The 17,190-nt window shown below is 39.4% G+C and overlaps 1 protein-coding gene across 4 annotated transcripts in view; it reads right to left on the reverse strand.

The window, feature by feature from the left end:
• The window catches only part of LOC106751718 (autophagy-related protein 16-1), a 498,023-nt gene that overhangs the window by 475,612 nt on the left and 5,221 nt on the right, over nucleotides 1-17,190 (reverse strand). For 2 of the 4 annotated variants that reach the window (XM_014632761.1, XM_014632763.1), the window contains 8 exons: nucleotides 16,108-16,261; nucleotides 15,401-15,659; nucleotides 15,113-15,275; nucleotides 14,841-14,929; nucleotides 13,669-13,716; nucleotides 13,036-13,174; nucleotides 11,731-11,839; nucleotides 9,692-9,834 (listed from right to left, as the gene is read on the reverse strand). In XM_014632761.1, coding sequence (XP_014488247.1) covers nucleotides 9,692-9,834; nucleotides 11,731-11,839; nucleotides 13,036-13,174; nucleotides 13,669-13,716; nucleotides 14,841-14,929; nucleotides 15,113-15,275; nucleotides 15,401-15,659; nucleotides 16,108-16,237 — 1,080 coding nt within the window. In that variant the 5' untranslated portion in view covers nucleotides 16,238-16,261. Of the gene's footprint in view, nucleotides 1-9,691; nucleotides 9,835-11,730; nucleotides 11,840-13,035; nucleotides 13,175-13,668; nucleotides 13,717-14,840; nucleotides 14,930-15,112; nucleotides 15,276-15,400; nucleotides 15,660-16,107; nucleotides 16,262-16,527; nucleotides 16,590-17,190 lie in introns of those variants that run through there. The other 2 variants (XM_014632762.1, XM_014632764.1) reach the window with 2 other exon arrangements.

Below are 17,190 nucleotides of genomic sequence, written 5' to 3' on the forward strand. Positions count from 1 at the left end.
TGCGCTTTCCAGCCGATTTCACCCTTTCGCTTTTATCTGCAACGAAGAGCTACGTTCACTACGCGTTTTAACTTGCAGTCGGCGGTGCATCTACGTGGTCGGGGCGCAACGAGCGGGCAAAGCTCCGGGAGAATGGAGTCTTGAATTGAACCTAAATCCGATTTGGATCAGAAGCAGTCATTGTGCTATATCTATAATCTCTTCAAAAGCTCTGAACATCGTAATTGGAGCGTGTCTGAAGAACCATCCCTCCCGCTTTCGCCGGTTACTTCGCCGGGGAAAAATTGGCAGAATTAAATGACCGGCAAAGAGAGAGTTTCCAAAGGTGGATATTCGAATTTTGCGAGACTCGGCCGCGCAATCATTTTCGACGACACAAAGTACAAAAGTGCGTTGAATTTATAATACACACAAAGATGAGCAAATAAATAAATAAATAGCAAATATATCTCCTCAAAAATTAAAAAAAAAAAAACCAAAGTTTTTTTTGTTGATGAAAGCGAAATAACATTTCACCTATCATCGAGAAAGCATACCGACCAGCATGTTGTTAAGCAACTAAGCGTGCGTAATTATGGCCCACGTGAGAATGTAATTAGAGCATTTCGCGTTTGATCGTAGGTTGCGCGACCGACAATCATGAAAGCGAATTGCAACCGGCTACACTTCACCATCAAAGCTATTCAAGTCTAGTGCTGGCATTAATTTCTAATTAGCATCTAATCGATATAGGACATGAACGACACATACGTCGCGTTCTACGTAGCGCGTACGCACGAGAACACGCATGTTCCTGGTAATCATGGTCCCGCGAATATATTATACAGATGCACGGTCGCGAGGAGGATACGCGTTGCTGGTGTACTCGCATCGTTTCTTGCGGCGCCACAAATACACATTATCTGGGAGCGTACGCGCCGCCGCCGCCATCGTCGTCGTCGTCAAGATGTGCTTGACGCTTTCAGGATTTCGAGCCCGCAGTTGTCTACATTACGTCGCGTTAAGGCGCACTTTAGTGCGATAAAAGAAAGATACGGGCGTACTTTTGAAAACTGGCGTAAATACTAATTAGTTTCTGCCCGGTAACGCGCCACGCTCGCGGAGTCAAGCGTTTTCACGTTGAGAACGGAGTGGAAGAAGAGACACAAGAAAAATATGAGACGTAAAACTCATTCTCGTCCCTCTATATGTCGCAACATGTGCGTGTGTCTGTCTTTGTACGTACGTTAACGATAGTATATGCGTATGTATATGCAGTACGTCTGGGTCTGTCGGTGAAAAAGTACATTTAAAACGCCGAACGTCGCAGCGACAAATTCTCGCTTCCAGAATTTTTAAAAATACCACTACCTACGTGCAGTTAGCCGCGCGCTCTTGAGCGTCATTCTCGACGTGCGTTCCTGACATCGCAGCCGGTTCGCCAAATATCTACAGGTTGTTCGCCGCAGCACGTACATTGTTCGGGATAAACATACCAATTTCGTTAGCGGTGGTTTGGTCCGCCGCCAAAACGTTTACGCGAACGAACAACACCGAGAGTTGCAATGCTTTTGGAATGCACCGATTTGGTTCTATTAACGTGTGACGTCTGTACGGATTCGAGGAGAAAACACACATTAACGTGACGTTCGACGCTCTTCGACAAGCCGTCGATAGTTTACGAGTTACAGGCGATTGAAGCTAAACGGCTTCGCACGAATCAAGTTTCGGAGCTGCGAACGGATAATAAGATGTTCCTCCTGAATTATCTTCCAGTACGAATTCTATTTCGATAGAATTTTAATTTAATTTTTTTTAGTTATTTGCAGGAACGCGCTTGGAGCTGAGCATTTCTCTCGCTCTCGAGGGAATAAATCGACTTGAAATATGACGAGAGAAACTACGCGCAACTACGAGGAAATTCGTAATTCTCGCGACAATCCACGTATTTTAAAATAAATTAAAAAGAAAATATAATAAAATCATATATATATATCGTTAACGTGGTTAAAAATTGACATCCTTCATCTTCCGGTGACATGACATTTATACAATATTGGAAAATGATGTTACAGCGCGCAAAGAAGGCAAGCGTGCGAGAACGCCGGTACTTCCTTTATCACTCATCTGACACGATACGTGTGTGATATGAGTATGTGTGTATGCGACATAATATACGGTGTGGTGGTTTACACGCCCTCTAATGGGACAGGGAGAGTCAACCGATCAAGCACTCTCAGGAAATGTCGACGGTAAGCAATTTCCCAACACCGTGTGCGCCAATATATCACTTGTACCAAGCTAATATTGTCGAGCTAATCAAACTTTGCAAGAGCAAATAATTACTATCTTTCCTGTAAGGCGTAAATTAACGGGCGGCGCAAATTGTTTTCCATACAAATATGTCGTGTCTTTTAAGCACCCGTTTTACATACGTGCGAAAACGAAAAAGAGAAGCTCACGAGCGCATAAATATTAAACAATAATGCGCTTTCTCGTAATTCCACGAGTGCATTGTATACACCCCGAAAATAAAATCATTTCCGGAAATATGGTTTGCGATTCTCGCTGTTTCGCCCGTTTTAATTACAGCGCCAGCACACTCGTCTAACGGCCATTACCGTACAATTACTACGCAATATTGTGGGGTTGTATTAAAAATGAAAATATATTTCATTCGATACTATTTCACGCTCGCGTTTACATTTACATCGGAATGCATGGAACTCCGTGCATTCGTCGAAAGCGAAAATATCGCTGGGCACAAACAAACTCGCTTCTCGATACGTGCCCGAGTAACAACTGGCGTGAAGCGAACGGGAAACGCAAAGTGTAGCTACTCTCGCCGCGCACCGAGGGATTTAATAGGCGTTACGTGCGATCCGGTCTTAATTCGATAAAATTGATAGCCGGCCGCCGTCGTCTACCGCTGCCGCCGCCGCCTACTCCACCCTGGCTGCAAGCGCGATGAGAAAAAAGGAGAGGCAGCTTGAAGAGGGAGAAAAAAAGGGGGGGGGGGAAACGCGCGAGAGACGTACGGATAGCTCTCCTGTGCAAGGACAGCGTGCACGGCGTGTTCGGGTTAATTCCCCACCGCTTTTTTCCCCTTCGCGATATTCCTACGGCGTACCTGACATTCCTACCTATATCCACCTATTCCTATTAGGGATGTAAATGCGGTAATTTCACGAGGTAATTACTGGGGTCGGCATGAAAGTAATGCCTTTGAACGGAGAGAACGGGCTACCAGGCCGGCGTAGTGCCTGCTGCCCACTGTGTTACCCTGAAATTACCCTATTGGACGACGCACCTGAAAGCGCCTCGGCGTTTTCTGAATTAACGTTTCAGGCCCTGACCGAACAGCCTGATTATTAGAGTCGTCATGTATGTATGTGTATGAGTGTGTGTATATGAGCGCCGATGAATTTTCTCTCTCTCTCTCTCTGCCTCTCTCGCTTCCCCCCGACCTTCCTTCGTGCCTTCCTTCCATCCCCTTTGATCGGACGTCAAGGAGTCTGCAATTAAGCGGCCAACCCCTTCTTCTCGTCACGAGAGGTCATGAACGACATGCACTTCGAAATTGATGAATTTCGCGCGGACGATAACTCCTCCGCGTCGCGTTCCCTTAAAAAATGCAGAAGACTCGATGAAGCTTATCGCGCGCATTATTCCCCCCCGCATAAACGCCGCTCGGAACGCGCCGTCTACGTGTTTCATAAACAGCGGAATCTTGACGTACGTAATTGAAACTCAACCGTCATGCGGATTAGATAATGGTGGTCGTGACTCCGAGATTAAAGCGGGATGAACGCATAATTGCAGCGGCGAGAACACGACGGAGGGTAGCGACGAAAGCTCGAGTCGGCGCTCTACAAGGAGACGACGTTCTCATTACGGTGTAATATGAAATAATCGGTCATTAGTTATCGTGATGTAAAACGATCTTGCCGAAATCTCACTTCGCTCCGCCACCGCTCGATATGCACCTACAGGTGTTATTATCACACGCGACATCATTAATAAACTGCAAAAAGAAAAGTGAAAAACAAAAACTCGGAGAACGAAATCTCCAAGTTAAGGAGATTACAATGTCTAATTAACGAGACATAAAAAACGGCACAATTCCACGGAATATTCAAGAACTGCTTGATATTCTTTAAACGAATAACTACGGTATCTCTCTGACGCAATATATCATTACGTTGAGACTCCGCGCTGAGTCGAGTAAGGTCTGACGGGATCCCGTCAGTGCTGCTCCCGTGAAGGACACTGTAACTTCCGGAAAGGCAGCCGATCGAATTAACCGAAGTACAGCAATTAAAGCGCCTTCCTTCCCTTTTCTCCACGGTTATTCGATTTACGGAACATCGGACCGGGTCGTCTTCGTCGCTTGTTACTCATTAGTCAAGATTAAGACAGAACCGGCGCCGTGTAATGAGGAGCACGAACACCGCGGAAGAGGGGAAAGTACGAGCGATTACGTCTTCTCTACGGGAAGATTACAGCCGCGTCGGAGGAAGTATGACGGTTCGCCGCCAGTGCCAGACGACCGGGAAACCACGACGACGGGGGCGCACAGCAGCGAATCGATAGAAGTGGCGGCACACGAGGAAACCCCCAACGGCTGACGCCCCACCGCCGCGAAATTGAGTCCATTATCGCCCTGGCCAGGTACCCACCAATACCATCGATATTCGTTTAACGCGTCGTTTCCTTGCCGGGAGGGTGACAAACAAGGGTCTGGCGAGAAATATAAAATTTAGGAAGTGGTGTCGCGGGGAGAAAGTATCGATGATACTGTTTCCCGGAGAACGACGGGAGGAGAGGTAGTAATGGAGAGAAAGAAAGAGAGAGGAATAACACCATCGCACGGGCCCATTTGATATCGCGCTTCTCTTCAGCGAGATCTCGATCTCTCCCAGATGGGAAAATATATTTTTCATGGCAGATGATAACGCCGCATTAACGCTTCTTGTTTTATACCGCCACCTGAATTAATAACGCTTGAAATTCCCACTGCTTTACCTAAATCGCGTAAATATATTATGAACCTAATCGTTATACTGTAATATGCGGTTCCCCCTGTTAATAATCTAAGCGGGTGTAATATTGATCGTTATGGGCACAATTATGGTCGATATATTATATAGATATTAATCAGGTCGCGCTTCCGCGGCGTACAGAAGACATTCGTTAAGTCCGCCTGGTTAAAATTTCGCGGTAAATCTTATTAATTGCGGGAGGGCAGTCTTTAGTGGCGCAATGCGCGACGTAGGTAGCGCAAATTACACGAACTCGCTCCCTCGAAATGGCATTCGCTTTTATGCTTGAATACACTGCGAATCTTTCACCACGCGAAATACGAAATTCTCGAGAAGTTCAAGGAAAGAACGAAAAAAAAAAAATATATATCGGGCTATCAGAAGAAACGAGCACGGACACCGCAATGTCGAGAATTCGTGTAAAAATCGCATTTCGTTAAAATCGACAGATGCCGGCAATATTCTCCAGGCGGAGCACTTGAGAATAAACATCAGGTGGTCAGTTCTCTCTCGCACCTCTCAGCTTGAATAACCTACAGACTGGTTATGGCTCGAATCCCTCAGAGTCCGCGTGTTTTCCCGTGAGTTTACGCGCCATTGGCCACCAATCTTCGGAATGAAACTGCCGCTGTTCAGTAGATTCTCCCGGCGAGAGAGAGCCCCTGTTTCAAGTACGGCGGTGCGAAAAAGCGTGTAAGAGCAGCGGCGAAGAGAGAATGGAGGGAGAAAGAAAGGAGGATCGGACCGATTGGACGGAATGCAACGCCGGGAACGGCTGCGATACCTCGGCGCGTCGAATAATCACATTTAACACATCCGGCGATACGCGGACGATACGCGTATGCTCGCTTGCGCACAGATATATTACACATTGTATTCCACCGGTAACCGCCGGAAACCACCGGTGCTGTAAACGGCGATATTACTGCACGCTGAGAACGCGCGCGGAACAAGCGGCAGCTTATACTGCGACGCACATTTAGCCGGTGAACGACGTATCAAGTATGTAATGGAATTGCGCGGCTGTAAAGACAGACTATCGGCTCAATCTCACCGGCATCGTCTTCGCCAAATCTTGTCACGTGATCCAACGAATAATGCGGGTAATTGCACTGAGGAGAGAGAGAGAGAGAGAGATTGCTTCGGATACTGAAACCGCGACGATAGCTCTCACGAAAGCAGCACGGTGGGCTTCGAGATTCTTGCACGGTATTGTTAATGTAAGCCCGGGAATAAGCTATCTGCGAAATATGTCTAAGCAATTTTAAATTTCTGTGGATAATATAGTGTAATAAGGGATAATAATCCATACGGAATATATCGATACATCCAGCTGCTACAACCCCGTCCATGGTAGATAAAAAAAAAAAACCCCCCAACTACAAAGGTAAATGCCATTAACCGAGAGCCCTACCCTTCTGTCGGAAATTCTTTCACAATTATTACACGATATCATATTCGCAAAACTGATACGACGTCGCCGAAGTAAGAATAGATTATGTACACGGTAATTTGTCCGACGGAAGTATGTGAATTCTACGAAAGACAGGCCTGAACGCGCGCGCTCTAATTTGTAAGATATATTTGTTTAACGACTCGGGCCGCCGCAAACGTAACCGCGACGAATCGATCGAACGTTCGACGTGACTTCCGCGAAACCGCGTTGAAGAAAGAGAACTGACGATGAAACCCGACTGATTTGGTCATATACACGGTACAAATCAAAGTACCGTTGAGCCTCATCTAGAACTGCAAGGACCGGTCGCGGGATTGGCGCAGAAGCCTTCTCTCCTCCTGTCCGTCGATTCCCGTCGGCTTTGCCGACAATCATCGCCGGTTGCTCCCAGCGTTTAATCATGTTACATCAGTACGACACTCTGACAATCCTATCAAAGTAACGAGGCGCGCGCGCGCACACACACACACATGGCTTGGGGGATACGTATAGCGTGGGACTCAAAGTTTCATCGCAATCGATCATCTCTGATTACTCCTACATACATGACTGCACGCGTGTGCATCGCCGACTATCGACAGACCATGTACTTAAGTTCTTACATACCGGAGCCCGGCTTCGGGCGCAGATCAAAGGAAATAACGTGTATTAGCAGTGATCAACATTTGCGCTATCATATGTTAAACTTCGACGTCGTCACGTCTGCGTAACGATGCTAAGTGACGCTTCTATTACATTACGGCGCTTTCGTTATCGTTTCATAATTTAAAGCTACTTGCATGATAGCCACGAAACGCCGTTAAAATGGCATTCATATGCGGTTTATCGATTCCGCATGATTATCAATATCAATTTATGAAACGTAATTAGTTTCTAGACATGAACCGCTAGAAAATTGCCGGATATCTGCTTGGAAATCAACGTGACAATTTCGGATCGCCATTTTCTTCATCTTGTCGCTAATTATTTTATGATTTTAGTCTCGATTGTTTTAATTTCAGGATCAATCCTCTGACTGATAAAAATCACAGTGGTGAAAGATAAGAGAACCATTACTTCGAATAATTTGCAGAAACAACTAAATGATATAATCTTACGTATAATGCCAGCGAACATTGCTATCTAATATAACCAATATTGAACTGGCAATGTAACCGGGAGATTCAATATTCAGACGTTGCTGGGAGAATAGTCGATGATTTACGGCATTACTCATTTCGCAATTTCTCGATATCTTTGACGATATTTCGGCAACAGGAAGTGGAGGGCGTGAAAAAGGATGATGCGCTTAGAGTACGGAGCGCGGCACGAAAGTTTCCTTTCTCCGTTATGTCGTATGTTCTCCCAGATGTCGTATGTGTCATGCCGGTGATGAAGAAAGCAGAAGCGAAGGAACTTTCGGGCAGTGCGGGATCAAAGGGACAGGAAGCATCGAGCCCTGGACTTTTGATACGTACGTATCGTAAGCGTGAGTAACGATCGCGCGGGAGGTAAAGTTCATAGAGCGGATTCAGTGGCGAACTTTTTGCGGATTGTCATTAGCTTTACGATCGTGCCGACAAGGATTTACATGAACCGCGGCCAGGATAATAGATCGCAGGGAAGAAGGTGACGATAAATTTCATATTCTACTGCTGCTGGTAGATTCACGGGCTGTCTCGCGCGCGCCGACGGAACAGACCGGTAATTTAATGCATGTTTTGCGAGACGTCTCTTTATGCGCTTCCTGAGACACGTTCGTACAGCCAATCACGTTTTCACGCGGACGAGATGAGCGCGTCTCATTATTGCAGTTGTTAGGTCATTTGTTCCATCTTAATGTAACTTCTTTTTGTTTGCACTTCGCGCAATACGCTGTGAAAGCTTGATTGAGTGCGACCGTAGATACGCTCACGGTCTAACTCGCGGCTGCTTAAAAGAGCAGATTGCAGACGGGGAATTGGAAATATAATTAAGTAGTCGGAATAGTATTTTCAATATTTGGGAATTGACGAGATTAGCTTTTGGAGGAACACATACGCGAAATTTCTTTAAGGTAGGTGTAATTCTTTCTCCGAATACATATGTCAATATTTTCTCTATTTCGATCTATGTTATATATCTCGATATGTAATCTTTAAAAAAATCAAAAATTAATAATAGATTGTATTTGTACAGAAATATAGCGCACGTGCGATCGCTTGTTTCGATCTTTATTCGTTCATATTGCTGTATTTACGACTTTCGATGTGTAATTTCAACGCTTCGTCCATAATCCGTGGATTTAAAAAATTTGCAAACTCGCTGCTGTCGGATGAATTTCCGATATTTCGGTCGAGTATTGTTGCGCCGAGCGCTTCATCTCTTCGTAAGAGGGATGGAGCCGCTAATTCCGTAATACATTCAGCTTTACAGTGAGTATTCATAGAACCATGGTACAATTACGAATGAGCAGCAGCATATTTGTACGGCAATCGGAGTCAGGAATTTAAGTCTTTAAAAACAGCCATCAATATTAACCTACATGTAGAGTACGACGAAAAAACAAATCGTACATTTCGCTTCGTACGGGAAATTAAATTATTAATGCTCAAAAGATCTCATTCTTCCTCGATACTTCACTCTTGCATTCACGATATTCCTTACTGCATTTTAACGCGAGAAAATGGGCCATATTTATGACATCATTTTTTCTTTTATACAAATATTACAGTTATATTTCGTTTAAATGCGTATTCTCTCTCTCTCTCTCTCTCTCTCTCTCTCTCTTACGTCATGAGGAATCTCTCATCTAAATAAAATTTTCTACTAGAAGCTTCCTGTGCGAAAATCCTCGTAGAAATGCGAAAAATATAAATCTCGTCCATACCCCGTTAATCCCGATTACATCATCAATCCGCTATTTATGCACGATTTCCATATCTACTATATTGCATCTCTTTGTTTATAGCGTAGAGAGAGTCTTACATGTACGACAATTCATATATATAGCATACCATAATTAACAGGTACATAGGCCACAGATTAATTAAACGTCATAACTCTGTTTCACGACGCCGTGTAAACTTTGTATATCTCAATACGGCAGATTCACACACTACAGAGTCTCAAAATACGTCATTCCGATGTCTTTGGAGCGGCCCTTCGGATTACCGTGACGTTTTGTATGTGTGTGTAGAGATGCGTCACAATCTAAGACCACGCACTAGGTCGGATAATTAATGCAGAAACTCACCTTTAAGCGAAGATCACTGACCGTCCAAACGCGGCTCGCGTAATCGTTCGACGCTCCGAGGATGAGAGTGCCAGTCGAATCGAAGTCCACCGACATCACACCAGCGTTGCTGCCGACTAGGATGCCCTTGCTCTCGGATGTACCTGCAACCGAACGTTTGTGTGCACGTTATTATACAATTCGCTCGCGCGATGCTGTGTTTAATTCTTCGGTTTACGCACATCTCTCAATCAGTTTTTCCCTCAGTTGCACCACCGTTCTCCCTCTGTCTCCCTTTCTTCTAAACAGCGCGTTACTCTTTGAGTATAACTAATTAAATTTATGCCCTGACAACTTAATTGGCAACGAGCGAGCCGCGTTGCAATCCGAATGGCGGAACAGAAGGGGAGATCTTCAAAGCGGGCAGAAGGAAAGAGGAGAAGAAAGAGAGACAGAGATAGAAAGGGAGACATAAGGCTCAATCCCTATGCCTCAATGCAGGACGGAACGATGAAGAAGAGCGAGTAACAAAGTCGAGGAATGGAGAATGTATAAAATGTATAGAGATTCGGAATAGCAAATCTCGAGCTAAGCGGATATAACCCATACAATAAAGACGGATGTTTCATCCAATTTGCAACGCGAGGGGTAGAGGGATTACATCGGAGAGTGTTACAGCATGTGTGCGATCACTTCGCCACAGCGCGGAGAACGATTCTGCCGACAGAACGGCTTTTACTAGACGTCGTCGCGAGAGAGTGCAAAGTAACCTGTTGATTCATTAACATACTTTATTAAGTGGATCAGGGAGTCTTTTAAGCGAAAAAAAATAACAATAACACAACCAGTCGCTTGTATTAAGTAGAAATGAATAAAGAGCATAACAAAGCGAATAGATAAATATACTCCAGACACTAATTGGACGCCAGAAAGACGGGAGAATCTCCATATTTATTCCTAATGATTAAACAATCAATAACACGAATGTTTTTATGCGTGTTAACTTTTTCGTCATGAGACTAATCTTTTGAATAGTAGTACTAAGTAGTGTTCTTGACCTCCACATAAATCGAATTTAAGTACATCCTATATATCACACGTTTCACACACAAATACATTTAACGGTCTATAATAAAACCGTCCTATGATAAGTGCATCGTAGTGCGGAGAGATGTAGTTACGTCGACAAATACACTTAAGTCGGTTTGCCCGTCTCAGTAAAGATCTTTATTAACCACCGGTTAACATAAGGTTCGTGTATCATCTTATTTCGTGCCACGCTAGTTGGAATTAATTTTATGCGCGTAAACCGTAATTGGATTATAAAACCGTAATTACACTTTATTAACCAGATACAAAACCTAACGCTATAACATTTGCAAATCGAAAGATGTTCTTTCTCTCTCTCTTCCTTTCTTTCTTCGTAGTCGCATTTTACTCATTAAAACTCCTTTCTTAATAATTTATAAATAAAGAACGACCAAGTGAAGATGCCGATATCGAATAAAGAAAGTTAATCCGTACGAATGAGTTTCGTAAAAGTTACAGCAGCGTCTGAATGCAAACGAAGGAACGCGCCATAATTCAAACGCATCACCGCACCTCGTCGTTTGAATAATAACAAGACTAGCAAATAAAAAGTTCCTAGCAGGAGGAGATCATCTCCGCCGCTTGCACGCGATGCACTTGCGACTACCACGCGGCTCGAGGTGTCGTTTACCCGCGTGAATGCTCCGACTAATCGCATTCTTTCCCTCGCACGCGTTCGACGCTTCGAACGTAATTTACATCCTATCGTCGCGGCAATCGGCGCTACACATCATCATTCACGGCAACAATTTTCTGTGCGAATTTTTTTATGATACGTATGTGTGATATCTGAGGTTAGTCAATATTAAAAATTGAAAAATCGCAATAAATGATTTGTTTTACCTTAAAATCCTACCAATAATTTAAAAATGTCTATATATATATGTCATTGCAATAATTTCAGATAAAATAAATAATAAAACTTTACATAATAATATGCAAGATACATAGTGATATATTCTAATAATCACCCTTGGCAATGTTCCAAAGCTTCACTTTTCTATCAGCACCACCAGTAGCCAGTAAGATTCTATCGGTAGGCGACCATTTAACAGCGTAAACTTCACCGTCATGGGCACTCTGCAAGGATTATTAAACACTTGATGTATAAGATTGCTAAAAAGGACATCTTGCATGCATACAATGAAATCTATTACATACATGCAATGTCAATGAAGTATGGACTTGATTTCATAATGCATAATCAATATGAAATGCAAATTAGTTTTCGCCATAAGATATTAATGACCATGAACACACGTAATAATGTGTTACTTTAAATGCATAAATTTTTCTTACCAATAGATTATTCAATTTTTCAATTAATATTCAATTTTTATTTAAAAATAGTAGTATATACTACAAACTTTGTACGCCGAAATTCAAAATTAAAGCGGATATTTCATGCAAGAACATCGCAAGGACACTTAATACTAAACAAATAAAAATTTTTATATAGTGATTTTTATATAATATATTAATATACCAAAGCATATATTATAACATTTTGACATAAAACAATACTTAGTCTAATTTCGATAACAATAATAATAATATTAAACCTAAAATATTATATTTTATAGGCAATATTAATTTTTGCTTAAAAATGTATGTGTTGTAGTATGTACTTAAAAACTTAGCTTTACCAATACACTGTCAATGTTACCTGTATATATACAAGTATATATACTGTAATTTTACATTTGAAGAAAATCTCTTATCCAAAAAGTTAAAGAATTGATACTAAAGAAGCTTCTTTCCTATTCCTTAGGAGTGAAATGATATATCTTGATCATAAAGTCCCACGTAGGTCAACTAATTAAAAATAACACCGTTAATACATTCAATATGCATTGCAAAGCATAATACAAGACAAAGCCTTCTAAAATAACGAGAACTTAATAAAGCGGCATGTAAACCTATATAACATCTTCTGCTGAAAGAATCATTGGTTATTATACATTGGAAAAAATAAAAAAAAAGAAATTTAATATCTCACATTTAGAAAGCACTAGTGATATACCAAAATCAATCAATATATCGAAACTAAATCACGAAATATTTACTTTGTTAAGTAAAATACTAGTCGACAACTTAGATAAAAATTAAATATTTGATGCTTATAAACAGATTGGTGTTATTAAATATACGTATATTTCGACGTACAAAGCATGCAATTTTGTATTTCGATGTTATTGAATAATATTGAATACTGATACGTGTAAATACTTTCATAGTAAGAACGCGCGATATATTTTATGTTTAAGTCAACGTACAAACGTTACAGATACATTCGTTGGCACTGCTGTTGGAAGACCAGCGATTCCTTCTTTTAAACTCGAACGATCAGGACTGATGGGTCGTGTGTCTCGTGCTGCATCTTCTAACTCTTTCTGCATCTTTGCTTGCCTCTTTCTGTAAAGAAATGAGAGATGTTTTATTAAATGAATGCAACATTGTATTCACACTCAATGAAGTTGCAAAAGCAACTTAAAGCATATATCGCAACATGTGTTTATATTTTCCATGATTATCTCACACCATATATCTTATACTAAAAAGCTATAGTATTATACAGTATTATAGAATTTGCCATTTTGACATGCATATAATTTCCACTTTCGTTTTCCCGTAGCAAATCCAATATTTCTATGAAAATATTACAGAAAAAAATATAGACGAAGGTAGTAAATATTTCTTTTCTTTCCAAGTTTGTTGTCTATGTTTATATACTATATTTATACTATTTTTATTAGGTATCAACCAGATGCACCGCACAGTCACCCACAGATAAAATACCTGAATCAATATACAAAATGCGAAGTAAAGTGTATAGTTCCTTAAAATTACCAGCCCAAAGTTATTTAGCATTAAGCAAAATGTTTTTCATTTCATGTCATTAAACTTACCCAAATTTGGATAGGGTATGCATCAAAAAGGCAGTTGGACTCGTAAAACTGAAAAGAAAATGTCAAGCAATCTGATGTGCCAGTGTAGAAAGCCCCAGAGTGACAAAATGTAAACGATTGTGTATATTCTGTAGAAAGCTTAAATACTGTAACATTTATAGCTTATAAAAGTGCACTTATAAGAAAATTCATGTATATAAATATACAACCTACTATTAAAATATATATATGTATATTAATAGTTTTTAAATTTTATTGCTTGTAGTTGTTTGTAAATAAAAAAAGGGAGAGAGAGAGAGAGAGAGAGATTGATTTAATGAAAACCTATAATATATATATTTATAAAATGCATATCATATTGTTAATAAACATCTAGTTTACATTCGAAATTATGTAACATGCATCCTAGATATTTTAATTAACAGTAATCCAAATTATTTAAGAGAACAAACTTGAAAAGATATTTACTGTATATTATAAAGATTATATCTTAAACCAAAATATATAAGTTAAACAATATATTTTTAAACTGTGTATAAGATTTTATAGGTGTGATGGATAGAATATATTTTTCCACAGAAAAATTGTGTGCTAAAAAAAGACATTTTTCAAGCAAAAGATTACTTCATAGATAAACTAAACATGCAAATCTACATTATACAACACATGACACACATGACACGCAAACATGTATACTAAATCAGTAAGAGTACATAAAATGCAGGCAGAAAAAACGATGAAGACTAAGAAAGCTAATTAAAAAAAAATAAAATGTATTTGTTGTAAGTTGTACGCACGTAATAACTTGTATATTCATTAAGAAGTACAAAATATTATAATTAACATGCAAAACTGTACATACATATTGTCACATTATATAAAAAATCAAGATATTAAAAATATAAAGGTAACTATTGCTACTATGTAGAAATTTAAACTTATAAAAATAATATGACAGCGTTAATGTTACGAAGTTAATAAAAAATAATCAATTCATTAAAATTTGTTGTACAATTACAAATACAAATTATAATGATATCCTATATTTTATATCCTGTTAGAATAATAAAAACGGAAGCAACACCCATAATTTTCCCCAAGTTTGCGACTATAATTCCTAATTCTGATTTTTAAAAGGCACAATAAGTATTATTATTAATATATATACTTACCTCAAAAAATTATCGTTCTCCTCATTCATCTTTTCTGCATCTCTGGCTTTGTATTTTATTAGCCGCTCAATCAACTGCCGATTTTCTTCCTGTGTGTTTAAATAAATATCAAACTTTTTATACAGGAAACTAATATGTCTTAATTATAAAGAAACATCTCTATAAATAACTTACTTATTTAAGCAACGTACAGTAAAAATGACATACATAACTTTTTTTATGTTTTTGATGAAAATTATACAAAAGAAACGAAGAGGTCATATGTTACGCACCTGTGTTTTCCTAAGTTTTTCCTCTAAGGATGCGAACGCAAGTTGCAAAGCTTGGTGTTCATCTTTGAGCATCTGATTAACACCTTCTAATTCTTTTTCTTTGCCAAGGCATTTAGTTATTTCTATACGTAGGTTAGCATTAACTTCCAAACTTTCTGCAAGACTGGAAAAGAATGATCATAATATAATAGATTTTATAAATGATATGACAGATCTTATAAATCTATTGAAAATTGATTTATTTAATACATACACATAAATACATAAAGATAAATACGACCTACTAACCTGACATCCTTCACATGAAGTTCTTTTGTCATTTCTTGCAGTTTGTTATTAAGATCTACTATTTGTTGCGTATGTTCTCCTTTCCTTTTATGCAGCATCGCTAATTCTTCCGCTTGTTTTAGGAGTCTTGCCTCAAGATCCGGATTTCCACCTATACCGACATTACCACTGGCTACCTCGCGACGAAGGGTTTCATTTGCTATTGTCAATTGCATATTAGCACCACGCAATGTGTTTGCACTTTCAAATAATCTATTGTCTGTAATACAAAAGTATCGTATGTATGAGTATATATGTAAATGAGATTAATTTACAGGTTAGTGAAACTTATAGTCTGTTCTTCTTAGCTGAACTGACTGCATTAGTTCTTACACTAGCCCTTGCACCGGCTCAGCTAGTTAGAAATTTACGCACACTGAAACATGAAAATCTCGTACATAAGCTTTGTATGCTTTAATGTGTATGTGTATTTTTTGAACTAGTACAGCCAGTTCAGTTAAAATGACAGACCATTAAATACAATATTTCCATGCAGAAACGAACATAACAACATATATATCTACAAGACATATATATATCTATCTGACATCTGCTCAAGTAAGACATATGGCAAATGAACGTATTACACAGCAACAGCTTTGTATTCAAAACAATATACTGACAAGTGCGTTGCATCGAATAGATGTAAGCAAGAATAAGGAACTTACGTAAACTAATGAGATCCGCGAAGCAATTAGTTTGAGATCTGTTCCTTTCACGTAGCTGCGAAATTAAATCTTTCCTCCAGTTGACATCTTCTCGAGCGACGAGTGATATACCTGGTTCGAGCGTGGCCATTTTTTCTCAATTAAATCGTGTGTTCTGTTGAAATAAAGGAACACTACTGGTTTGAACCTTGATCAGAGCAGTGTTGGATCAGTGCAGATACAAACGACGCTGTTGATGATCGTTACACCATAGTTAAGTCCTTCCTCATGTGTATTAAATAACTTTGTTCAATGAATCACACGCGACAATCAGTCGCTGTTAGTATTCAAAAATCTCATAACAATCACATGACATTGTCGTGTTCGCGCGAATATTTTTAATTATGAAAATAGCTATCCTAACCTAGACGTGTTACGTACCAAACACTACGCTGCTACTTTGAAATTATTCGGTATCGCTGCACACATCGATACGCCACACCGGTCACAATCGACATGGTATCGTTGCGATATATCGATGTCATAGAGGTTAGTTAGTTCTGTGCACATATGCACAGGACATAATTTATATCTATACGTTTTGGACCAGAAACATTATGACTCCTTTTATCGAAAGCCAGTAAAATGTCAGTGTAAATATAATTGCAAATAAGATGTAAATTTTTTACTAAATATCTTTCACAATATTAACATATGCTGTTGGTAATGACGAGGAGTAGTTGTCAAGATTGACTGCAGTTGATGAATGAGATTCCTGTCTAACGTATGTTTAAACTTCTAATTTATTAATTATAACAATTTTGTAGATAAAATTATGAAATATTTTTACTTAGCATTAAAAAATGTGTTTTATTATCTTATTAAGATACAAAAGAAATTATCTTATTAAGATAAAAAAAATATTGTATTGCTGTTATCCATAGTTTGTTAATTTATAATTTTGTTAACATTTCAATTAAAATAATACATGAGTAACAATTCAGTTTATATATTGATAATGTCGATAGCTATACAAAATTAGATCAATGTAATTAAAACAATGTGACAATATGTATGACGATAAGAACAAATTTTTATATAAAT

Source organism: Dinoponera quadriceps, unplaced genomic scaffold, assembly GCF_001313825.1.
Source record: "Dinoponera quadriceps isolate SergipeBrazil2010 unplaced genomic scaffold, ASM131382v1 scaffold399, whole genome shotgun sequence".
Classification (NCBI taxonomy): Eukaryota; Metazoa; Arthropoda; class Insecta; order Hymenoptera; family Formicidae; genus Dinoponera; species Dinoponera quadriceps.